The sequence below is a fragment of the Rhinolophus sinicus genome, chromosome 12 (genome assembly GCF_057876585.1).
Source record: "Rhinolophus sinicus isolate RSI-liver-muscle chromosome 12, RSI-T2T, whole genome shotgun sequence".
Classification (NCBI taxonomy): domain Eukaryota; kingdom Metazoa; phylum Chordata; class Mammalia; order Chiroptera; family Rhinolophidae; genus Rhinolophus; species Rhinolophus sinicus.
This window is the reverse complement of record NC_142512.1, coordinates 13,594,747-13,619,828: the sequence shown is the minus strand read 5'-3', so window position 1 is coordinate 13,619,828 and position 25,082 is coordinate 13,594,747. Positions and strand designations below refer to the sequence as shown.

General features: G+C 50.9%; 2 protein-coding genes across 8 annotated transcripts; one reads left to right on the top strand and one right to left on the bottom strand.

The window, feature by feature from the left end:
• Positions 1–19: 19 nt before the first annotated feature.
• On the bottom strand, positions 20–3,772 carry SLC25A35 (solute carrier family 25 member 35). Of its 4 annotated transcripts, XM_019745206.3 has the most exons (6): positions 3,586–3,771; positions 2,815–3,211; positions 1,865–1,930; positions 1,262–1,414; positions 792–926; positions 20–621 (listed from the first exon to the last, which is right to left on the bottom strand). In XM_019745206.3, exons 2-6 carry the CDS (start codon positions 3,187–3,189, stop codon positions 448–450), a joined length of 903 nt encoding a protein of 300 aa, XP_019600765.1. In that variant the 5' UTR covers positions 3,190–3,211; positions 3,586–3,771; the 3' UTR covers positions 20–447. The 4 variants fall into 4 exon arrangements, with proteins under 4 accessions (XP_019600765.1, XP_019600764.1, XP_019600768.1 ...); XM_019745205.2 differs by having other exon boundaries at positions 2,815–3,771; XM_019745209.2 differs by having other exon boundaries at positions 3,025–3,771.
• A 7,050-nt stretch (positions 3,773–10,822) lies between these two features.
• ARHGEF15 (Rho guanine nucleotide exchange factor 15) lies at positions 10,823–22,449 on the top strand. Of its 4 annotated transcripts, none has more exons than XM_019745218.3 (16): positions 10,823–10,951; positions 12,918–13,579; positions 13,868–14,200; positions 14,446–14,500; positions 15,627–15,685; positions 15,785–15,996; positions 16,085–16,245; positions 16,425–16,577; positions 16,713–16,842; positions 18,444–18,518; positions 18,622–18,714; positions 18,804–18,964; positions 19,061–19,213; positions 19,367–19,449; positions 19,559–19,663; positions 20,417–22,449. In XM_019745218.3, exons 2-16 carry the CDS (start codon positions 12,967–12,969, stop codon positions 20,566–20,568), a joined length of 2,538 nt encoding a protein of 845 aa, XP_019600777.2. In that variant the 5' UTR covers positions 10,823–10,951; positions 12,918–12,966; the 3' UTR covers positions 20,569–22,449. The 4 variants fall into 4 exon arrangements, with proteins under 4 accessions (XP_019600777.2, XP_019600775.2, XP_074175870.2 ...); XM_074319769.2 differs by lacking the exon at positions 10,823–10,951 and adding an exon at positions 11,429–11,510; XM_019745216.3 differs by having other exon boundaries at positions 15,627–15,996.
• Positions 22,450–25,082: the final 2,633 nt, after the last annotated feature.

The window sequence follows — 25,082 nt, the reverse complement described above, 5'->3', positions numbered from 1 at the left end:
TAAACATAAGACACCTCTCTGTAGAAATAAACTTGCTTTATAACCAATATAATCTCTGTGCCTTTGAATCTAACAGGACACCCGGGTCCCCCAATTCCCTTTGATCTTGGAGGAGGGAGTTTAAAGTTGCTCATGGGATCAGAAGGGACCCAAGGCTGGCAGTGGAGAAAGGGAGGAAATATACTTTGGAGTGACTGGTTCAGCCCTGAGGGAGGAGTGTGAAATGTACAGGGGGACAAGTAGAGAAGGTTCAAAGTGACACTCAAAGAAGGGAGGGAAACTATCCCTTGTAGTGATTCAACCCTGAGAAAACAGATGTGGAGTGAGATTGGCTGTCCCCCTCTGATGGATGAAAGGTCACATCGTCAGAAGTCACCAGGACATAGTAATGGAGGCAGGAGTGTCCAAAGAGTGCTGATTTGGTGGGTTGTGGAAGAGTGGATGTCGTTATTTGGAGTATGTGTAGTAGAGGATGCGCAGCTGGTCCCAGAAGAAGAGGGAGAGGATGGTGTGGGGGCCAAGGCGGAAGTAGGAGGCTCCTATACCCTTGTACATGCCAAAAATGCCCTCTGTCCGAGCAGTCTGCAGCAAAGCGTCCAGTATCCCCCGGTACATGAGACCCTGAGAGCAGGTTGGAGAGGGAGAGAGAGCATAGGGAAGAAGTTTATCAGAGCCCACCAGAGGCATCACCGCTGTAGGCTGCCTTTTAGCCTGTCCCACCGGCACCAGCAATCTGCTTTCCTCTACCACCGGCTTTCCCTGCCTGCCCATCCCCCAGAGCACTCCCTTACCTTGCCCTGAACATCTGTGGGCTGGTTGTAGATCCTTGTGCTAACCACATCAAAGGGTGTCATGGCCAGGACCACCACAACGCCACTCACCATGGCGGCTGTCAGAGCCCCCTTCCAGCTCTGGGGAGGAAATATCTAATGGAGGGAAGGAGGAAGAGCTTTGTCAATCAGCCAATCATTTAACCCTGAGGAAAGGACAGGCCCTTCTCTGGGGACACATGAGAGAGCTGGTAACTCAGAGAGCTTCCACTCCACTAGTTATAAGACAGTGTGATAACACTGAAGGACTCAGGTTGACCTTCTGGGAAAAAGTGACAGAGCTGTGGGAAGGGTGTAGAGAGGGTGACCTCCAAGCCCTCCTGCCACTCCCTCACATTGAACATTGGCACTGACCCCTATAGCGCCCACTTCAGCTTGTACTCCCCCTGCCCACATTCCCAAGGTGGCCCCACCCCTTTCCCGGGCAGTACCTCCCACTGGGTGAGGAGGTCCTTGGTGGATGAGAAGGTGCACAGCTGGGCGGAAGAACCGATGACAACTCGGGGCAGGCCGCCCGTGGCCCCGCGCCACAACCCCACAAGACCATGTTTCTGGCCAATCTCGGTTAGAGCCTGAAACATGCCCTGGTTGGGGGAAGACCATGGGGGTGGGGTTCAGTCACCCTGGCATGAGGTGCTGCCATCTCCTAACACTGTGAAGGACGGTTCCTTAACAGGCATCCGATGTCTACACAACCAATTCTATGTGGACTTAGTTCCAGAATGTGGCCCCTCAGTTGTCTACCGCCCCATTGTTCCCTCCCTCACCATCCCAGAATAGGGTCAGGGTGCATGGAAGTGAAGACATTAGTAGGTTAGGAGAACAGGGTGGGAGGAACAGGTGCAGAAGACTAGAGGAACTGGGGAACTTGTGGGAAAGAGGGTCTTGGTGGACTTCAGGGGCAAAGTGGGACTGAATTGATGGGCTGGGCAGAGCTATGTCTAGGTTGGAGCTATTGGGTGTAGGCAGAAAGCTGGGGACAAATGGGAGAGAATGGGCAGGGACTCTATCTAGCAGGGTTGGAAACACCTTACCCGATGCTTATACTGGTGCCCTACGGCAATTTCTGAGGCTGCCTGTGCCTGTAGGTGTGTCTTCACCTGGGGATGAAAGAATATCACAGCCTATGGCCCAGTGGCCATCCTCCCATCTCAGAGACCCAAATGTCTGACCCCCTCACACTTCCTCTAGGGTGTTCAGCAATGAATATCCTATTAATCTGATAATTATTGTTCCTACTTCACAAATTGGTCCCTTGTGACCAATTTGAGACTCTGTGTCCCTTGGTTTCAGTCCCAGGGGATTGATCTCCTAGCACTGAAAGACACTCCACTCCCTCTACATCCTCCTTCCCTTGTGGGTAGGGGTGGGGGATAGAGAGGTTGGAGAATGGCATCATTTCCTATGACTGTTTACATTAGGCAAGACCTGGGTGTCCAGCCTTTCATGCCAGCTCCCAATCCCAGAATGGATCTCCAGCCACCAGCACAACCAGGATCCCCATCAGACTCTGGGGCATACTCTCTGGTCCCCAAGCTTCATGGGGGCATGTATACAGCTGACTTTGGAGAGGTTACTGTCCCTGAATCTCATACCCTAGGAGTTAGGCCAGACTGTCACTCCTCTACAGAACGCACTGCCTCTTAGTGTCTTTCCAGGAAGAGCACTAAGCAGGGCCTAGTCCTAGCAATAAGCAGCTGTGTGACCTTGAGCTGGTCACTACACCTTTCTGGGCCTCAGGCTATGGATCCTTCACCTATACCAAATAACTCAAAGGGGCAAACTGTGAGACTACAATCCTGTGCTGCCCAGGACTTTCCCTGATCCCTATACTTACTGAGGTATGTTATTCAAATTCCTCATGCTCCCCTACACAAATCCACTTCTAACGAGTATCAGGCTATGAAGGCCCAGGCCCCCCACACCGCCCCAACCCTACACCAAGGGTCTGCCTTAAGGCCCCAGGCAAGATCCTTCTTCTCACCATGTAGATAGGGCTCCCCAAGTAGGCTCCCATGACCCCAGCCAGGGCCCCAGCTGCTGCGCTGCGGGAAGGGCTGAGGGTGCCTTCCGCTGTGTTCAGGTAGCCTCCAGCCTCAGCCAGCCCGTAGGTGCCCAGCCGGATGCCATTCATTAGGAACTGGTATAGGAGGGCAGGAGCCAGGCCCTTCTGCAAGGCAGCCAGGCCGTCTACCTTGGCAATCGTGATGAAGGCATGGAAGACGTTCCGGTAGTGTCGCTGGTAGGTGCCAGGGGACTGTAGTTCTCCCTGCAACTGCATCCTGGTCTTCACCACCTCCAGGGGGTTGGTGAACAAACAGGCTCCACAGGCTGCCAGGCCGCTCATTAAGAAGTCCATGGTGGGGTAGCAGTCGCAAGAACTGGCCCAGGAGTAAGAAAGTCAAAATGAGCTTCAGAAACGGGTCAGAAATCAGGGTAGACCTCAGTTTCAGCAATCCAAGCTGCAGGAGGTAGGAATGTAAGTTCGGAGTCAACAGTGTCAGGGTCAAATGTCAAGAGGTCAAAGCAATTTAGGAGTCAGGAGCTGGCAAAGAGAAGAGATTTAGGAGAGTCTGGTGAGAAAGTTATGATAGGGCCTTATTGGTGAAAGGAGCTGAGGTCAAGGAGAGGCAGCAGCCAGGCGGACAGCAGGTGGAATGCTGAGAATAGCAGGCTACTGGGGGCCCGAAGTAGGGGAAGGAGACGGAGCTAGGAGATGGGAGCGGGGAGGAAGGAAAAAAACCCAGCAGGTTACGGAGGGAAAGGATCCGGGAGAAGATCCGGGGGTGTCCTCGAGATAGCAACGAGATCTGGATCCGGGAAGTAAGTCGGGACTCTGGCCAGGAATGAACGTTCCCAAGCAGCTGCGGGAGCCCGCAGCAGCTTCCCGCTGGGTATCCTCGGGAGGACCAGCCGCTACACTGTAGTCACCGGTGCGCGGCGCCCAATGGGGAACCTTGGAGAGCCGTAGCCGAGAGCTTCAGCCAATCAGCGCCGAGTGGGTTCCACGGCCAATGGGAGGCGTTCCCGGAGACCCGGCCCCCGGAACCGGCTTAGAGGCAGTTGGTAACCCTTTCTGCTCGGGCGCCAGGACCCACGGCCTCGGGTCTCTCCGAGCGGTGCCAAGGGAGTGGAGGTTTTATCATTGGCTGGGAGGAGAGGTTCGACCCTAGTTTACTGAACGGGCTCACAGGCCAAACTCGACGGCAGCTGTCCACCACTGGGGTTTTGGGGGGTGTTCCTTTTGCGGGCTCCTCCCTCCTTCGCCTTCTATCCAGGGTCATCGCCCGTAGGGACTGCCCAACTGTCGATCCACTCCCTGCTGGGTTTAGGCGCCTAGAGAGCTTGAAAGGTGCGGCTCTGCCCGCGGGTTAGATGTGACGCATTTACTAGACGGAACAGCTCTCCCAAGGCTGAATAAAGTTTATGTAGGTTCTAGCGTCCGGGTGTGGCTGGCTGCGGGCGCGGAGTGGCGCGGGGACGGGAGTTCCTGCTGGAGGACAAGGAAGCGTAGTCTCATACCTACGCTCTTTTGATCCTCAGCAACCCAGATAGAGGTGAAGACCTGCCACACCGAGACAGCGATTTAGATACCTGGGCTTAGGTTGTACAGGGCCAGCAAGTGGTGGGAGAGATCCTGAGATTATGAACTCCTGCCCTTGCTCATGAGTCGGGTAATGGTTAATCACGGAAGAAGTTCTGATAAAAGAGACTAAGGAAGCTAGGTGGGAAGGGGTTGAGGAAAAGGGTTAGAGAGAAAAGGCAGGAGGATAGGGGATGTCATTTGAGGTTGGAGAAGGAGGTAGAAGGCTCACCTGAGTATGACGCAGCCACCAGACTTAGACTCGGAGGGCCTTCTTGATATGGGAGAGTTCCCTCACTACAAACGTTTTAAGCCTCCCTCACTATAGAAATTTTAAGTCTCCTTTTCCCTAGTTTCTTAACTCCTTAGCTCAGGTTACACTTGGTCAGTTTCTGAATCCTAAAGATTACTCCTAGCCTGAATCACAGGATGTTTCTCACCCCTGCCTCAGGTAACTAAAAAGCCTGTGATTTCCCAACATCCCCCAAGCCATTCTGGACCTAACTCTTGGCCATCCCAGAAACCAAATAGGGCTTTTAATTTAATTAATTAATTAATTTTATTTATTATTAGTTTCAGGTGCACAAGACAAAGTAATACTTAGACGTTTATCATTTATATCTCTCACACTGTGTGAACCCCCTCTCCCCATCCACTATCCCTCTGACATCGCACAGAGCCATTACATTTTCAGTCTCTATTCCTAATGCTGTACTCTGCTTCTTGTAAGTATATACATATATATACATAAAATTATAGTTGGCATTCATTATTGTTCAGCTTCAGGTGTACAGTGCAGTGATCAGGAATCTACATCATCCCTGAGGTGGTCTCCCAAATGGGACACGTGTCCATCGGATACCCTACAAAATCTTTACAACATTATTGATTACATTCCCCAAATTAATTTTCAAAACCCCGTGGCCATCTTGTGGTTACCGACTGTTTTCTAAACCCTCACCTTCCCCCTTATCCCCACCCCCCTCCCATCTAGCAACCCTCAGTTTTTCCTCTATGTCTCCAAAATTGTTTTTGATTAGTTCGTTCACTTATTCTTTTCTTTAGATTCCTCATATAAGTGAGATCATATGGTATTTGTCTTTCTCTGACTTATTTCACTTAACATAATGTTCTCTAGGTCCATCCATGTTGTTGCAAATGGTAAGATTTCTTTCTTCTTTATGGCTGCGTAATATTCCGTTGTATAAATGTACCACAGTTTCATAATCCAGTCATCTACCGATGGGCATTTCGGTTGTTTCCATGTCTTGGCTATTGTGTATAGTGCTGCAATAAACATAGGAGTGCATAAAGATTTTTGAATTGGAGTTTTGAATTTCTCCAGATAGATACCTAGGAGTGGAATTGCTGGATCATAAGGTAGTTCCATTTTCAGATTTTTGAGATACCTCCATACTGTTTTCCATAGTGGCTGCACCAATCTGCAATCCCACCAACAGTGCACAAGCATTCCCTTTTCTCCACATCCGCGCCAGCACTTGTTGTTTGTTGATTTATTGATGATAGCCATTTTGACTGGGGTGAGGTGGTATCTCATTGTGGTTTTTATTTGCATTTCTCTGATGGTTAGTGAGGTTGAGCATTTCTTCATATGTCTGTTGGCCATCTGTATGTCCTTTTTAGAAAAATGTCTCTTCATGTCCTCTGCCCATTTTTTAATTGGGTTGTTTGTTTTTTTGGAGTTGAGTTGAGTGAGTTTTTTATAAATTTGTGATATTAACCCCTTATCAGCTATATCATTGGCAAATATCTTTTCCCATTCAGTAGGATCCCTTTTTGTTTTATTGATGGTTTCCTTTGCTGTGAAAAAAACTTTTTAGTTTGATGTAATCCCACATGTTTATTTTTTCTCTTACTTCCCTCACGTGAGGGGATATATCAGTAAAAATCTTACTCCGGGTAATGTCTGTGAAGTTTCTTCCTATATTTTCTTCTAGGAATTTTATGGTTTCAGATCTTACATTTAAGCCTTTAAGCCATTTTGAATTTATTTTTGTATATGGTGTAAGGAGGTGGTCCAGCTTCATTTTTTTGCATGTGTCTGTCCAGGTTTCCCAGCACCATTTATTGAATAGACCGTCTTTACCCCACCATACATTCTTGCTTCCATTGTCGTAGATTAAATGGCCATATAGGCATGGATTTATTTCTGGACTCTATTCTGTTCCATTGATCTATGTGTCTGTTTTTATGCCAGTCCCATGCTGTTTTGATTACTGTAGCCTTGTAGTATAATTTGATGTCAGGTATTGTTATACCTCCCACTTTGTTCTTATTTCTCAAGATTGCTGAGGCTATCCGGGGTCTTTTATGGTCCCATATAAATTTTAGGATTAGATGTTCTATTTCTGTGAAAAACGTCGTTGGTAGTTTGATAGGAATTGCGTTGAATATGTATATTGCCTTAGGCAGTATGGACATTTTAACTATATTAATTCTTCCTATCCATGAACATGGTATGTGTTTCCATCTATTTGTATCTGAGCGAATTTGGGCAAGGCTCAGTGGGACTGCTTCATGTGGTGTCAGATGGGTGCTTGATTGGGGCTAAAGGATCCAAGATAGCCTTGCTCACATGTCTTACGACCTCAGTCCTAGATGATAGTTAGGGCATCCCAGTTCTCTGAGTGGCTTTTCTTGCCACATGGTCTCTTATCATTCAGTAGTCCAACGCACACAGCTGTACATGGTGGCTGGCTTCTAAGAGAACACAAAGTGAAAGCCTCCAGTCCTCTTTAGGTCTAGGCCCCAATCAGGCAGTGTAACTTCTTTTGCATTTTGATCAAAGCAAGTCAGAGGGCCAGCCCAGATTGAATTGGAGGGGAAATAGAGTCTTCCTCTTAATGGGGGGAGGGACAAAGTCACATTGCAAAAGGGCATTTGTGATGGGAGAGATTGTTGCAGCTATCTTTGAAAACAATCTACCAGAGAGAGAGTAGAGTCTCTTTTCCAATAATTTTAGTAGCAGTCGTGCGTTAATTATGCTTTGGCCCCACTGTGTCAAGTGCTTATTCCTGAACCATTCTCAGTAACTAGGGAAGAGAGAATGTGTTGACCGGCTGCTTCTGAGCCAGAATAGGCCATGTGGACCTAGAATAATGGAGGGGCAGGTCCCCAAAGGAAAACCAGGGGCTGGTACCAGAAGAGGGAGGAATGGGTATGGAACTGGTTAAAACTATTGCTGTCCAATCTCCTACCCCTGCTCAGAAACCTTCAGTGCCTGTTCTGCCCTGTCAGGTTGCCCATGGTATGGACTCTACTTGTTCCTCCAGCCTTCTACCCTTCTCTATATTAGCTAAGCTTCCCTTTCACAGTTCTCCAAATGGGCGTAGTTTCTTCACTGTGCCTATGCTTCTGTGGTCTGTCCAAATGGTCACCCCTGCCTTGCCTGTGGGCAAGTCCAAACTACCTGATTTTCAAGGAACAGTCTAAGTACCTCTCCTCCATGAATCCTTTCCTGACAACAAGGTGAATGACATAAGGAAAACTGAAGAAGGGTCAAAGCCACCTGATATGGAGGTAAAAAGACGAGAAAGAAAGATCTGAGGACTCTTCTATCTTTCCAGAAAAGAATCTTCAAGCAAAATCAAAACCAACCCATTGAAGCTTCTAGGATGACTTTGTTAACCATATTTCAAATTGAAAGTATTTTGTTTTGCACAAAGATGTTTACTGCAGCATTAATTGTAATGGCAAAAACTAGAAGCTACCCAAATATCCTGCACTAGGGAATGAATTATAATGTTCAAGGTTCTATAAGCAGTAAGTGACAGAAACCCAGCTCAAACTAGCTTAAGCACAAAAGGGAGTTCAGTGGCTCAGGAACCCAGGCAGTCCAAGGGGCTCAAATGATGTTGTCAGGCCCCCTCTATCTCTTGGCTCAGCTTCCCTCAGGTTTGGGGATCATTTTCTCCCACTATTGACTAGTTTCCTCCATTGTGGAGGGAGAAAGGCTAAGACACAGATTGCTCCAGACTTACATTATTCCTGCTTTGTGATCTTAGAGGAAAGAGATAACTGTTCTTTTCCAGAGGCCCAGGGCAGGAGGCTGTCCTGGCTTGGGAGACTTGCTCATTCCTGGGCCAGTGTCTGGCCAGAGCAATGGGATACTGTGATTGACCAAACCTGGGCCAGGTGGCCTGGAGAAGGCTGTTATGTTTGGCCATCCCACTAGAACCATATGGAGTGGGATGGGGGATGGAGAGTTTCCTAGAAGACTTCTACTGTTGTTACCAAGATGGCAAAATCTAGTTGATGGAATATTGCATCCCAGGAAAAGGTACAGTTAGAAAGACCATGTAGCAACGTGAAAAATGGTTATAAAGCAATGCTAAGAGAAGAAGGCAGAATACTTGGAACTATGATCGCACCTTTGGAATATGGAAATATAGAAATCTTTTGCTTTGTGGGGGTGGAGGGAGAATGTATCATTATATTAAAAACCTTCAGTACCTTTGCAAAAACATTTGTACAATAAATATGTGCAAAAACAATCTGGTGTATACCACATGATATGATTTTCAGAGTTCAGTTTCTTTTTGGAATGAGATGGGGCATAAATAAATAGATGGTGATTTGTATAGATCTGAAAAGTCATGGTTTTTATCTTAGTGGTTGCTTTGAGCAGTGGGCCCAATGGAACCTCTTTGTCAGGAGTGTTAGAACATTCTCAGTGTAGCTACAGGGAGGTTCAATTCCCCAAAACATGGTGTCCTGACTTTGGGAGTGGGGGGAAATCTTTCTACCTCCCAACAGGTGAAAACCTCCACGTGGCTCTGTCTGTCCAGAACAGAGAGAAGAAGAGGAAACAAGCTCAGACCAGCCAGGGAGGACAGGTAGAGGTCCACGGGCGGCCTCAGCCATCCTATTTCTCCTCTGCCCACATCCCCACTCAGACCTGGGGATGTTCATGCAGTACCAGTGCCACTCATGTTTGTAGCTAACAAGAAGCACTTTTGGGTTCGTCTTTTTATCTTTTTAAATGGTATTTTTGTAAGCAGCAGAACTAATAAAGATTTTCCCATTTTGGTGAAAACAATACTAAACAGGATTTGTTTGGCTACACATGTGTATCTAGCTTTCTTGATAGGGTCTCTGAGGTGCTCTTGGAGAGATTTCCTCTCCCAGGAAGCCCAAAAGGATCTAAAGGTGAGGGCTGGGAGGTTAAGTGCCTAGTCCGTGTGTGTGTGTGTGTGTGTGTGTGTGTGTGTGTGTCTGTGTGTGTGTGTGTGTGTGTGTGTGTGTGTGTGTGTATGATAGGAAACTGGAGGAATCAACAAAATTATGGAAATGGTCTGTAAGGAAAGAGAGTCAGGGGAGTAGAGAGCTGTGGGGAGGATTCAATTCAATTAGGTTCAATTCATCAAATATTAAGCACCATTATATGCTTGACCCTGTTCCAGAACTTTGGGATACATCAATGAATAAAACAGATAAAGATCCTGCTTCTGGGAAGCTTACTTTCTAATGTAAAAGATTATTAACTATCAACATGTCCATTCAATAATAAACTATATGGTATGTTATAATCAATGGTAGCTATGGGGAAAAAAGGGAGGTCAGGAATGTGGTGTGAGGTTATGGGTTGCAATTTTAAAGAGTGGCAGGACAGGCCTCATCGAGAAGGTGATCTTTGAGCAATGACTTAAAAGAGGTGAGGTGATTCCATGGGATGCTGGGGAAGGAGGCTTCCAGGGAGAAGGCACAGCCAGTACAAAGTCCCTGAGGCAGGAGTGTGTTGAGAGGAGAGGTTAGGGAGGAGGGAAGATAGTAAGGGCTCTGGCTTTTACTCTGAAGAAAAAGACGTTAAGACATTTTTATCTCAGCTTTCTGGCTTTTCTTTCCAGTGTTTTGTTTGGAGGGTGTGTGTGTGTGTGAAGGTCTGGCAAAGGCAGGCACCTGGGCATGGGCAAAAGCCCTAGAGTGCATAACTACCCTTTTAATCTTCCTCCCACTACCCTACTTCCCAGCCTGGGGTGTGGCTCATTCCACCCCCTCAGTTGTTTTTATAACACGCACCCCCCAGCCTTGGAACTCAGCTCCTCAACCATAGAGCCAATTAGAGGTGAGAGGGACCCCTGCCCCCAACCCCCATGGATACTGACTCCCAGCCAATCAACATCAAAGCCTCTCCGTGGGACAGGGAAAGTCAGAGGCTGGGACTAGAGAGACAGGGACTGAGAATGGTGAGTAGGTAGGGGGCTCAGTAAAGTCAAATCTACCTGAAGGAGACAGGTCTCAGATGTTCCTTCCCACCTCCCCACTCCCACCCCAGGGCCTTTCTCCCTCTCTCTCTTTCTACACGCACACACACACACACACACACACACACACACGCCTGACACAATGGCCGGGTGGGGCTGAGAAACTGGCTTCCTCTGTGGAGATCTCAATCTGGGCCCTCAGTTGCCGCCCAAGAAACACAGGAACAGACACTCGGAGACCTGGCCCCACACTCCTTGCTCCAAGGGGCAGTCAGGACAGGCTGAAAATAGAAACCGCTTCCAAAAAGATAAAGGTAAATTCAGGGGGAGCTAATGTCGAGTTAGGGAGGAGGAATTCTGGGGATGGGGGCCCTTGGTATGAAATGGTGGGCCGGTTCTCACCCACGGAGACAGGTTGGAAGCTAAAGGGACAGGCTATTGGGTGAGGTGTGGGAGAGGTGGTCAGACAAGCTGGTGTGAAGCTGGTGTGTGCAGATCACACACACCATCCCTTAGCTGGTACAGAGGTGTCCTACTGTCAGCCCAGCCCTGTGCCTTTTCCACCCCAACCTCACCCCCACCCCTGTTCGCCCCCAGCCTATGAGCCCCCATCCACACAGCAATACAGACAGAACATGCACAAACAGAACAGCCCGCTGTCCACAACTGAGTTCCAGCTTTTCCCCAGACCCTGTTAACCTCTAAAACACGGGACACGGGGTCCATCATCTTCCAGAGCCCCAGTGTGCGCATGTGGAGTGTGGTGTGGTTTGGGGGGGGGGGGGTGTCCGGTTGGGAGGAGGATCGGATTCCTGTTTCCTGCTCCTACTCACTCAGCCCTGGGAGGTGACTGAGAGTGGAGAGGACTCAAGGGTGAGTGCTTGGGCTGAGTACCTGGGTCCCTGTGAGACGCCTGAGTGGGGGGTGGGAAAGGAAGTAAATGAAGGTACCTGAGAAGGCAGGGTGGGATCCCTGAGGGGCAAGCCTGGGGAGGAGCCGGCCAGCTGAGGAGGCCGCTGCCTGGGTCATCTCGATAAGGGGCTTCCTGCCAGGATACAGAAGCCATTGAGCTGCAAGACTCACAGTCTACAGCCCCAAGCCCCCACCCCGAATCATTTCTCCAGAACTCAATTGGGGACTTGGAGGGGTCTGACTCCCCTGCTGACTCCTGAAGGGAGTTGGGGGTCACCTTCATCTCCCAGTCCTGACCCTGCAGCCTTCTCAGGATTCTAGCCGCATTTCCAGAGACAGAAAATGAAACATAGGCCCCCAGTATCTTAGCCCCACTGGTCCTCGCCTTCTGTCTAATCTCCCCACTACCCTCCAGGCATCCTGGCAGAACCCAGGCTTCCACTGAGGTCTCTCTCTCTGTGACCAGATGGGAGGAAGGGGAGCAGGCAGGAATAAGAGGATGGGGCAGGACAGACCATGCCTGGTCTCTTGGGGTCAGAGGCTCCAGGAATCTTCATGGCAGGAAAAGGAGACTAAAAATAATCCGGAAAGGGAGAGTCCGGAGAGAGGAACTGGGAAATGGGGGGTGGAGGGCCATTGGAGCAGGGAAATAGTGATGCTTCCCTCACAGCCCAGGCATGGATGTGCGCGTGCACAGAAGCACACACACTGCACATACTCCCACACAGACAGCACATAACACACACACAAAACCTTGCACCCCTCTTACACCACGCACTATACACTGTATACTCCACTCTCCCACTGCACACCCACCCAGTAAACATATAACAAATACACTCTTGAAACACCCCATACAACACTCCTTTCATATAGCACTAGAAACAGCACACACATACTGTGTCCACAAACACTTAAACCACACACACAAACCTCCACAATACACACTACATACATGTAACACACAACTCATCAGGCATACACGTAGCGCCTATACTGTGGAGCCAAATTCCCCTTACTGATCCAGTTCTCTTATACCCTCTCCCCCCAACTTGGGTCTCTACCCAGGCACTTTCACCCCAGCCTCACTGTCTTCTCTGGCCTGACTGTGGCAGCAGAAGCCAAAAGACATAGAGAAACGGAGGGTACGAGGGCCAAAAAAGGCTGCTGGGATGGTCAAAGGGCCTCAAATCTGAAGGAGGGGTGGAAATGATAAGAAAAAGTGCACTAGCCTTCCCTCCTGATTCCCAAATCATGGGTGATTTGCTTGCAAACAATTTCTTCTCAGAATCCTCAGTCTACCCATTGGCAGGGCAGTGGTGGTGGGGTATGCAAAAATAAGGGTCTTTCTCCCTCCCTCTTCCTTAGGGGATGACTCCAGCAGAGCACCCCACTCCTTTGAAGAGCTCAAAGGAAGATGTCAGACCAGTCTCTTCCTATAGCAACACCCCCTACCCAGAAGCCCCCTCGGATCATCCGCCCCCGTCCCCCTTCTCGAACCCGTGTTACCCAGTCCCCAGGACCCCCCCACAATGGCTCCTCTCCACAAGAACCTCCCATCACCTCCAATGATGCACCAACCCCAATGTGCACCCCCATCTTCTGGGAGCCCCCAGCCTCTTCCCTCAAGCCCCCTGCCCTTCTGCCCCCTTCAGCTTCTAAAGCTAGCCTCGACTCCCAGACTTCCCCGGACTCGCCTTCCAGCACCCCCAGTCCAGTGTCCAGGCGCTCCATCTCCCCAGAACCTGTTCCCAGGTCTCCAGTCCCTCCACCCAAACCTTCTGGGTCACCCCGCACACCTCTGCCCCTGCCTCACACAGCCCCCCGTGTCCCTGCCCAGGATGGCTCTGCCTCTGCTCTAGGCACTGTGCGGAGACTGGCTGGCAAGTTTGAATGGGGAGCTGAAGGCAGGGTTCAGGCTACAGACGTCCTGGACCCAGCTCCCCAAGGGGGAGTGGATGTGAACGGGGAGGGAGAGACGACCCAGGGCGTCCTCACAGGAAGAGGATCTCAGGAGAATGGCACTCTAGGTAAGCACGTCATGGGGCTAGGGTGGGCTCAGTCCAGCTCATCTTCTTTTGTTTTCAACGCTTTAAGCCTGAGTACTTTCAGGGGCTACCTTTTCAAAAATGGATTACATGTTTGGAAAATCGGGCTTCCATATTCTAGGGGTTTGAAGAGAGTCAGTGTTGAAGGGCTAGATGCCTGGGGCTGGACCATATTCCCACTGCTGGGCAGGTTAAGGGGAGGGAGGAAGCCTGGGCAGGGTGAAGCCAGGCCCCAAGGGTCTTCTCCTTAAGACACTTTATCTCGCACAGATGCTGCCCTGGCCTGCCCTTCCTGCTGCCCCTGTGTCTGCCATGTATCCCGACCTGGCCTGGAGCTCCGATGGGTCCCTGTGGGGGGTTTTGAGGATGGTCCCAGGGCTCCCTGCCGAGCCTCCCCACTGCGGACCTCCCGCTCCCGCCCCAGCCCTCCCAGCATCAGTCACCCACCAGTGGTCCTCACATCCTACCGCTCCACTGCTGAGCGCAAACTCCTGCCACCTCTCAAACCCCCAAAACCAACTCGGGTCAGGCAAGACACCACCATCTCTGGGGATCCCCCACAGTCAGATCTCGATCTGCCTTCTGAAGATGGAATCCAAACAGGTACAGACCTGGAGGAGTGGATCCCTTGGCTTGGAAGGGAAGGGGTGGAGAGGAAGCATTCTAAAAACCAACAAACCACAACCTCCAACAGACCCTGAGCTTTTTTGTTCATCTACCAGCTGCTGCTCTGGGGCTGATGTGCGTTGTAGGTTTTTATAGTAACAGTTTCTGCTGGGGCCAGAGTCAGGAGTCCTGAGATGGGGATCCTGGAGGTTTGTTCTCTTCAGTTTGGATTCTCTTTCCAGGAGACAGTCTGGATGAAGCTCCTCAGAATACTCCTTCAGCAACCATAGAGGGCAGGTACCAACCATCCCCACACTGAACTCCTACCTGAGGGCAAACTCACCTTTGGGTCCTGCTAAATCCCACCTCCACAAAGGTGGAGTGAAGAAGGGCTGGGGCTCTAGCGACAAGCAGCCCTGGTTTCTAATCCCAGCTCTGTCCCTTATCAGCTATGTGACCTGATATAAGTCATTTAACCTTTCTGGGTCTCAGCATCTTCATCTGTGAACTCTACGTCATAGAGTTGTTGGTATGACATTGGTAAAGAGCTGGCCCCTAGGAAGTGATCCATTTTAATTATCTCACATTAAGCTTCTATTGCAATTATTGTCTGCAAATCCACTTGGCAGCCATGAACATCTCTTCTGTGTCATCTGGGCTTGTTAATGATCTTAGATTCACCACCATTATAAGAGTTGATCTGAGCCCATTCATTTATTCAACAAACATTTACTGGTGTTCATTCTCCTGGGTTTTTAGTTCAGGTGAATGGGTGTGTGGTGATTCCAATGACCAGGACAGGAAAACAGAACCGTGGGTGGTGGGGAGGTATGAGTTTGGGTTTGATCATGTTGAGTTTTACTGAGGCCCAAATAGGGCATTCCAGACAATGGTTGCTACGTGAGAGGGCTGGAGATAAAGACTTGGAAGTCTCTGGTACAAAGTAGTTGAGATAACAGGAATGGTTGGAGCCCACTTAGTTCAGAGTCTCCCATAAAACAGGCACATAAAAAAAGAATCTGGGCTTTGGTCTGGGGAGCTGCCAGGGTCCTTGCATATAAGTTTACACTACCAAGTTTCCCCGAAAATAAGACTTAGCTGGACAATCAGCTCTAATGCGTCTTTTGGAGCAAAAATTAGTGTAAGACCCGGTCTTATTTTACTGTAATATAAGACCAGGTCCTTATAATACAATACAATATAATATAATAGACTGGGTCTTATATAAAATATAATATAATATGATATAATATAAAATAAAAGACTGTGTCTTATACTAATTTTTGCTCCAAAAGATGCTTTAGAGTTGATTGTCCAGCTAGGTCTTATTTTCGGGGAAACACAGTATCATGTGGGTAACACCCCTGGAGATGTGCAACGGTGGTGGCTCTGGGGGGGGCTCCATTCCTTTTTCTCTCCACAGGGATGGGGAAGGGCTGGAAGAGCTGAAAGAGCAGAACTGGGAGCTACCCCTGCAGGACGGTGAGGGCCTCTGGGCCTGGGGGCCCTGCTGTGACCATCAAGCAGAGGGAAGGGTTCTAGGGCCCTGGACTTCCCTGATGTGCTGCATCTGTTCTCCAGAACCCCTGTACCAGACCTACCGAGCAGCCGTGCTGTCAGAGGAGCTGTGGGGGGTCAGTGAGGATGGGAGTCCCTCCCCAACAAATCCTGGAGAAGGTCCCACCTTCACCCGGCCCCCTGGACCTCGCAACACTCTGTGGCAGGAACTTCCAGTTGTGAGAGCCAGTGGTCTCCTGGACACACTCAGCCCCCAAGAAAGGCGCATGCAGGAGGTGACACACTTGGGGTCTGGCCGGACTGTGACCTGGGCCCTGGACTGGCTGGGAGCTGGGCTTTCCACTACTGCCTTTCCTTCCTCAGAGCCTGTTTGAGGTGGTGACATCTGAGGCCTCCTACCTGCGCTCCCTGCGGCTGCTGACTGACACATTTGTGCTGAGCCAGGCTCTCCGGGACACACTCACCCCCCGGGATCACCACACCCTCTTCTCCAATGTGCAGAGAGTTCAAGAAGTCAGCGAGCGGTCAGTGGGGTCCCATCCTCTTGGCAAACCAGGCCTTGGGCTGCTGAGCACCCTTTAGTTTGTGCCCTGTTCCAGGGTCTCCTTTCCATGGGCCCAGTTAGTGCCCAGCTCTTCCCTCGAGAACCCAGGAGACCTGGCTCTCCGCCCCCCCTTCATTGCTTGTTCCCCTACTCATTCAGGTTTCTAGGGACATTACTGTCCCGTGTGCGCGCTTCCCCTCACATCAGTGACCTGTGTGACGTGGTGCATGCCCACGCCGTGGGGCCTTTCTCGGTGTATATAGATTACGTGAGGAATCAGCAGTATCAGGAGGAGACCTACAGCCGCCTCATGTGAGTGTCCCAGAGGCAGGGCCCAGGTCACACATGTGAGAGGAAGCTGGGGAGCAGGATTGGGGTCAAGGCCAGGGCAGGCTGGGGGATCAGGGCCTCAAATGAGACACCAGCTGCCTGGGTCTGCTTCTGTAGGGACACAAATGTGCGCTTCTCCACGGAGCTGCGTCGGCTGCAGAGCCTCCCCAAGTGCGAGCGGCTCCCGCTGCCTTCCTTCCTGCTGCTGCCCTTTCAGCGCATCACGCGGCTGCGCATGCTGCTGCAGGTATTGTCCTGGCCGGGGGCCTTTTCTGCCCCACCAACCCCCCTGGAGACTCTCATAGGGCCTCTTGCCCAGCCATCACCATTCCCATCGCACCATGAACACAGGACTCCCCCAAATCAGACCTCCCAATCTGGACCCACCAAGCCCTGCCTGGAGCTACCCAAATGTCTCAAGGAGCAACCTGAGTGCAGGAAAAGAGCCCCTGGCTAGAGACATGAATTCTAGACTTGGCTCTGACACTGTCTGAGTGAACTTGGGCAAGTCTCCTCTCTCTGGGTCTCAGGGGGAATGTGGTGGGTGGTCTTTGAGGTCTCCTCAGCTGAGTCTTTCACTGCTTGCCTCCCCAATGGGGGTAATATTGCCCCTAAGGAGGCAAAAATTTGTTCTTTGAGGAGTGAAAAAATCTTAAATATGCCAATGGCTGTGGTACATAGATATACAGTATATCCGTGGTATTACAATTTCTAAAAAGGCTCCATAATAGGGTGACAAAAAAAAAAGGGTTGAGAAATAGTCTTTTTTTTAAAAGATTTTTTTGGGGAAGGGGAACAGGACTTTTTATTGGGTAACAGTAGTTTGTTTTTCCCAGGACTCATCAGCTCTATCCAAGTCAAGTTGTTGTCCTTTCAGTCTTAGTTGTGGAGGGCACAGCTCAGCTCCAGGTCCAATTGCTGTTGTTAGTTGCAGGGGGCACAACCCACCATCCCTTGCGAGTGGAGTCACCGGGGAGCTCAGCAGCAGCTCATTGACTTCATTCTAGTTGTGGAGGGCGCAACTCGCTGGCTCACGTGGGAATTGAACCAGCAGCCCTGTTGCCCAGAGCTCGCGCTCTACCCAACTGAGCCATCCATCCTCCCCGACAAATTGTCTTCTATGGCAGAGCAGAAACTTCTCCCTAAACCAGGTTATTCAGTGTAGGGATCTCGATGTGAAGCGTTCCCAACAAGATGATCAGCGTCTTTATGTCTTATTCAGCTTTATACATCCCAGCTATAGGCAAGATAATCATAATCATAATCTTAATAGTTAAACAGCTATTGAGTGCTCTGTGCTTGGCATTGTTTTAAGCGCTACATACCTGTTTAACCTTACCAACAACTGTATGAGGGTAGAAACTACTATTGACCCTACTTTATTGATGAGGAAACTGAGGCACAGAGAGCTTAAATAACTTGCCCAAGGTCATACAGATAATAATTAATGGAGAAAAAGTTTAAATCCAGGCACTCTTAACCACTATGCTGTATGGTTTGTACTAATAGTTGTAGTTAATAATTATTAAAATAATAGCAACCCTCTTTTTAGCATTTACTATGTGCCAAGGACTGTGCTAAGTTCTTTACTCTATTACCTTGCTGAATCCTCACAATACTATTGGTAGGTTAGGTGGGTATTGTCCTCATTTTACAGATGGAGAAACTGAGGCTTAGGGAGGTAATGTTAGTGGAGAGGTCTCTCAGCCTGTTGAGGCTGGTCTCTCAGTCCTGTGAACCCCAAACTGAGCATTTTTGCAAGCCAGGCAATGGTTCTCTGAGCGGCAGCCCCTCTGAATCCCAGGGCTGCAGAGCTGGGGCCCAATCACCCTTCCTCCTTGTCCTCAGAATATCCTGCACCAGACAGAGGAGGGGTCCAGCCGCCATGAGAATGCCCAGAAGGCCCTGGGTGCTATCAGCAAGGTGGGCAGGGGGGATGCTGAGGCCAGGGGAGGTGAGGAGGGGAAGGGAGAGGGGGAAGAGGTGGAAGGGAGTAGGGGTGGGTGACTCAGCTCCCCTTACCCAGATCATTGAGCGTTGCAGTGCTGAGGTGGGGCGGATGAAGCAGACTGAGGAGCTGATCCGGCTCACCCAGAGGCTGCGCTTCCACAAAGTCAAGGTTAGTCTCTGCCCAGACTCCCTGCCTTCCTTGTCCCCATGATGGTGCTGCTATGAAGAAGGCAGAACCTCTTCCCTGCTTCCTCACAGGCCCTGCCTCTGGTCTCCTGGTCTAGACGCCTGGAGTTACAGGGGGAGCTGACGGAGTTAGGGTGCCGGAGGGGGGGCGTGCTCTTCACTTCACGCCCCCGCTTCACTCCCCTCTGCCTGCTGCTCTTTAGTGACCTGCTGCTCATCACTCAGCCCAAGAGGTGGGTACCAGAGAGGATGGGAGCCCAGGCAGTGGTAGGGTGGAGGAGTCCAGCCGGACTTCTACTCTCCCTCTGAACTTCCTCTTTCCTGGGCAGTGGGCAGCGGCTACAGGTTCTGGACTATGCCCATCGCTCCCTGGTCCAGGCCCAGCAGGTTCCAGACCCATCTGGGCCCCCTACGTTCCGCCTCTCCCTTCTCAGCAACCACCAGGGCCGCCCTACCCACCGGCTACTCCAAGCTTCGTCGCTGTGAGTTGTGCCTCCTTCAGAAAACTCCTTTGGGACCTTCACCTGACCTCAGAGCTCACCACCATCCTTCCCAACCTCTCTCCTCTGTGGCCCCTACCTAATCCCCAGTAAGATCTCCTGGACCAACTGTGACCCTCCCTATGTCCCCACCAGATCAGACATGCAGCGCTGGCTGGGAGCCTTCCCCACGCCGGGCCCTCTTCCCTGCTCCCCGGACACCATCTATGAAGACTGTGGTAAGTAACTGCTAGTGTAAGGAGGAAAGGAAAAGTGAGTCTAAGGGGAATATCGGGGAGAAGCTAAAAAGAGTCTTGATCCCACTGAAATTTCACCCACTCCAACTAGACTGTTCCCAGGATCTGTGTTCAGAGCCTTCTGCACCAGCCAAGACTGAGGGACGGAGTCTGGAGTCCAGGGCTCCCCCCAAGCACCTGCACAAAAGCCCTGAAGGTGAGAGATTCTTTTATTTATTCATTCGATAAATATTTATTAAGCACCTATGAGGGGCCACTCTCCGTTCTGGGCACTGTGAACCAAACACACAGAGATTCCTGTGCTATTGGAACATACATTTTAGCAGAGGAGAGACAATAAAGAGTAAACAAGATAAATAAGTAAATTATATATAGTGTGTCTGAAGGCGATAAATGCTATGGAAAAACAAAAGTGGAGCAGAGTCAAGGAGGTCAGGAGTCCCAGAGTTGGGTGGGTTACTAGTTTAAATAGGTGGTCAAGATGGACTTAGTGAGGAGGCATCATGTGAGCAATGACTTATCGGAGGTGAGGAATTTAAGCATGCGGCATCTGGGGGAAAAGAGTGTTCCAGTCAGAGGCAAGAGTCAGTGCAACGGCCCTGTGGCTGGTGTGTTTGAGGAACGGTAAGGGGGTAAGTGTGGCTAGAGGGGAGAGAAGTAGATGAGGTCATAGAGATAACGAGGACCAGACCATGTGGGTCCTTATAGGTCTCTGTAAGGACTTTGGCTCTCACTCTGAGTGAGATGAGCAGCCATTAAAGGGCTTGACAGAGAAGTGATCCTGACCTTCTTTCATGCCATTGTCACCTCCGCCTCCAAAGGCCTTTCTAGGCTTCTTAATTCTTACACTCACCATGACACTCAGGCATTAGACCCCATGGTGCCTCCTTTCGGTCCTGACCTGTTCCCTGCCCTGACCCCACTTGGGCCCTTCTCTCTCTTTCTCCAGGCTGGCTGAAAGGGCTTCCTGGGGCCTTCCCTGCCCAGCTGGTGTGTGAAGTCACAGGGGAACATGAAAGGAGAAAGCACCTTCGTCAGCACCAGAAGCTCCTTGAGGCTGTTGGGCCCTCTTCAAGCACCCCTAGCGCCCCCCAAACCTAATGCAGGCTGGGGAGGGGGCACAGGTTGGGACAACTGGCAGTGTGGTATGGAGAGGGCAAAGCCCATCTAGCCATTGGATTCGCTTTCTGTGGAAACACTACCTCTAGTGGCAACTAATAAAGACCAAGCTTCAGGACAAGGCAGCCAATGACAACAGAGCTGTCTGAACTCAGGCAACGAAGGAGAATAAGGATGGCTTGAGTGAGTTGCCAGTGGAGACAGAGGCTTAGTGCAGAGACACCTAATGGGTGCTGAGCTGGCTGAGCCCCTGGCCAATGAGTATCCCTGCTACGCTCACAGCCTAGGAAGATGAAGCTAGGTTGATGCAGTTAAAAAGGCCTGCATTGGAGATAATGCCCTAGGATTAAAATAGCCAACAGCGATGAGCAGAGACACACCCATCCAAAGAAGATGGTGATCTGGACCCAAGAGACCAGTAGGGACCCTGCTTGGCTCTACAGCCACGACCCGTCCTGCCCTTTGAGTCTAGAAAGTATTAGATTCCATTCTCGTGTGCCTCCTGTGTCCTTTCAAGCCACTTCTTCTCTTCCAGAAGAATCCAGAGTGTGTTTATCAGAGAATCTGTGTGTGTATATGCATGTGTGAATATGTATATGTATGTTTCTGGTGAATGTGGTGTGTGTGTGTGATCTTGCCCTCCTCCCAGATGACTGAGTGCTTCATTGCTTTCTTCACCACCCATTTTAACTATTATTCTCTCTGAGAAAAACACTCGGTCTGAGTACCAGAGGAATATGTGCTGGGTGTGGCTTTGCAGCCAGAGGCTGGAGCTGGGTTCTGGGGTCTCTTGGAGGCCAGGGTTCCATGACAGTTGGAGGGCGATATTATGAAGCAGCCAAACAGCCTGGCAGAGGAGTCTGAGGGACTGAAGATGGCCAGTAGCTGGGGACGAGGCCCCCTGAAGCCCACAGGCCTTTCTTGCCACAAAGCTTGGCCTCCAAAATCTCTGCCTGCAAATCCCCCAACTGTACAATAATCAGTTGCCCAGTCTCAGCCTTGGGCTTCACACCAGCTCTGGACGCCAGGTTTGGGTGAAGAAACAGGAGCTGTGGATCATGGGTTGGCTGGTAAGCCTCCTGGCCTTTCTTGCCTTCATCCTGGTCTTCTCACAGAAACACTGGACCAAGCAGTGGGCAGAGAACAGAGAGCACTGTTGCTGCCCAACCGCATCCAGAGTGTCTGCTTCCAGATGAGAAATTGCCCTCGTACAATGCCAGAGGGAGTTGAAGGATGGAGACAGAGCGGAGCAGACAGTTGCTGGCGAGTGGAGCCCAGGCCTGGCACAAGGCCTTCCCTGAGCAGGGCCCTCATAACTTCCCTTCAGCTCATGCATAACAACTTGCCCAGGACAGAAACTCCCATGCCAACTACAGGAGGTGCAGGGACTCTGGGAGACTCAGAGGGAGAAAGGCACTGGTGTACGGCATGTCCATGACTTTGGAGATTCACCTAGCACATATCCGGCATATGAGAAACCCTCAGTAAATGTTGGTGGAGTTGTATTGAGGCTTTTCAGGGCACTGAATGCTTAAAGGAGCTGTGGTTTCCAAATGTGGCTTCATAAGGGGGGTGGGACTGGTTGGAAAGGGAGTCTTTAAAAGCAGAGGCCAGTTCTGCTGGGAACTGGGCTTGGTGACTAGGAACAAAGCCTCAGCATGTCAGCCGACTCATAACTACTGAGGGACCTAAGGCAGCCGTGGTGGCGGATTTGTAGAAGCTGGAGCAGAGGGCTCCTGCAGGTTGGGGAAGAAGACAGGGCAGGGCCAGTTATGGCTGGGGCACCAGCAGCGCAAGAAGATGCAGCAAGCAGGACAAAAAGGGCTATCAGTCAGCAATAAAAGTCCTTTCCTGACCAGCCAAGCATCTCTGTGTTTAATTCAATCAATTTTATACTTATTTATTGTGTGCTTTCTATGTGCCAGGCACTGTTCTAAGATCTGGAGATACAGAGATGGAAAAAAACAAGGGCCTTGCCCCTAAGGAGACTACATTCTGGGGGGGTTTGGGAGGGGGGCAAGTGGAGAGAACAATTACCAATTGTAAACAAATTAATAAGTAAGATAAAATCAGCAGTGAGTGCTATGAAGAAAATACCTCAAGGGCTGTGATACAGAATGGTGTGTGTGTGTGTGTGTGTGTGTGTGTGTGTGTGTGTGTGTGGCTTTGGGGAAGACCCTGGGGGAGGTGACATTTGAGCTGAGACCCAAATGACAAAAAGAAAGCAGCTCTGGGAGGATCTGGGCAAGGAGCATTCCAGGGGTGGCAACAAGGGAATTGAAGGCCAGGAAGAGAAGGAAGTGGTTGTGGGGAGGTGCACGTGCTCCTTCAAGCTTCCTGGAGGAGGAGCCCCTTTCCACTAAGTTCTCCCCTCTCTGAGATACTCAGAGAGACAGACAGACATCTGGAGGCCCACACAAAGCTATGCATATGCCCCATATATGGTCCCTCCCAGCTCCTCACCCCCTACTTTAAGCCCTGCCACTAAAGAAGCCCCCATGCTTCACTTCAGATGTTCTAACAATGGGATAATGGGAGGATGAAGATCAGATAAGAGTTGTTTTGGGGCCATAAAGGCACATAAAACACAGCCACTTGTCCCAAAAGAGACTGAAAAGAGGAGGAAAGGGGACTATGATGTTTCTGTTATCTTACAGGCCTCTTTCCATTTTGGGGTGACCTAAGTGGTGTGCATTCTGCAGACCTGGTGGAGAGGGCTATGGGGCATGAAGAACAGCTATATGGGGAAGGAATGGGCGTGGGAGGAGAGCACTGTGAGCGTGGAGAAAGTGAATGGAAGAAGGAATGGGCCAGGGTAAGAAAGACAGAGGAGGGGGAATGAAGGGGGCTGTACAGTTGATACAGGCGGTAGTAGGTAACTTGGAATTCTCCCCCTTCCTCTCCTGCTCACCCTCTGCCAGGCATCTACCTCTGCCATAGCCATATACTGCTTTCTGCTGGTGTCATCCTCCTCTCCATCCTGTGTTGCTCCTCGCCCTTCCTGCCCCTCTAGGTCACCTTCTGCAACTTCCTTGTAAGGAAGAAGTCTCAGTCCTGATCTATCTGGCATTCCAGGCATAGTGGTGGGAGTCGTAGGGGTCAGCACAAATGTCCTAGGTAGTAAGAGGTTCACTGACCCATTTGGGAAGTCCTGGAGCTGCCATTACTCCATTCCTTCACATTCTGTCATGCTGAGTGGGGAGGTGAAGAAACTCCTATTTTCACAGGCTTTGGAGGCACGGGTGTGTCTCAGGCCTAGGGGAGGTGCCTGATAGCACAGGGTGGGGAAGCTGTGCCGGTTGGGAATGTCTCTCTCTCTCTCTCTCCCTCCACCATGTGACCTCTCTCAGCCCTGCTCCTCCTATTTGTGACCTCCATATCTGGAGAGTCAATGATAATGCAGATAGGACATGGCACTGCCCCTTCTTTGTGCTGGCCCTTCTGTGCACTCTGGCACAACATCATTGCGGCCATTATTGCTGGTGAGCTGAGAGGGGTTGCAATCACGACCACAAGCAACAGGTGGATGAGAGGAGTCCCCTCCCCCCTTTCCCAGCAGCCTGCTCACTAGCTCTCTCCCCTCTCCTAGCCTCACACTCTCCAGCCCACTTCCTGTGATCCTTTCCCGAGCCCTTCAGCCTGGCTCTGTCCATTCCTGAAAACTTCTCTCTCTTTCCTCCCTTCTTCATCGCAGGGCTCGCCTCTCTCTTCAGCCACCGGGCTATCTGCTGGTTTCTGTTCTCGGATCTGGCCCGTTCATCAGGCATGCACACCATGTAGTGCAGGAGCACGTCTCTTCCGATAGTTCCTCCACCAGCCTGGACGAACCCCCGAAGGCCACTCCGACCTCGCCCTCCAGCATGCCCTCTCTAAACCACCGACTCTCCATCTTCCAGAGGCCGGAGAACATCTCGGGCCAGATCAACCCGAGCAATGGGGTACTACAACGCTCCGAGGTTTCCAACCTGGACACGCCTCACTGTCGGGGGCGTGGTCAGGCCCCTTCTGCTCCTGCCCTTGGGATTGGCCCCGCCCCGCCTCTCCTCTCCGGGCCGCGCCCTCGCACTGCGGGCGTGGGACCAAGACCTACTGGGCAAGTCCGGCTCCCTGATCTCTGCCTTGGCACGTCTTCTGGACCCGCTGGGTCTACTGGTTCTTAGCGCTCGCATCCCACGCGAAGCAGGGCCTGGAGATGCCCTCCTCCCCCGCCACCGCCCCGTGGAATCCTTACGACGTTGAGTCGCAGGCTCTGTGTCAGCAGTCAACTGCGCGCCAACTCGCCCTCCATGCGGGCGAATGCGGGTCGTCCCTCCCCTCCTCCTACCCCACTGACCGGTTGATCTCTCCAGGTCGCCCCGACGTTCGTGAGATCCAGGGCCGGCGTTCAGCTAGCTGGTTGGTCGACTTCGGACCCAACTTGTTCAGCTCGGGGCTCAGCTCTCGAATATCGGAGGCGGGGTTGGCATTTTCCATTGTTTTCTGCGCACGTCTGTCCC

Coding starts and splice junctions, on each gene's coding strand:
- SLC25A35 (XM_019745205.2), bottom strand. CDS start 3,189: ATGGACTTCTTAATGAGCGGCCTGGCAGCCTGTGGAGCCTGTTTGTTC. Junction 1,415..1,864: donor GGCACCAGTATAAGCATCGG/GTAAGGTGTTTC, acceptor TCCCCCAACCAG/GGCATGTTTCAGGCTCTAAC. Junction 622..791: donor CCACAGATGTTCAGGGCAAG/GTAAGGGAGTGC, acceptor ACCTGCTCTCAG/GGTCTCATGTACCGGGGGAT.
- ARHGEF15 (XM_019745216.3), top strand. CDS start 12,967: ATGTCAGACCAGTCTCTTCCTATAGCAACACCCCCTACCCAGAAGCCC. Junction 14,501..15,626: donor TCAGCAACCATAGAGGGCAG/GTACCAACCATC, acceptor TTCTCTCCACAG/GGATGGGGAAGGGCTGGAAG. Junction 16,578..16,712: donor GAGACCTACAGCCGCCTCAT/GTGAGTGTCCCA, acceptor CTGCTTCTGTAG/GGACACAAATGTGCGCTTCT.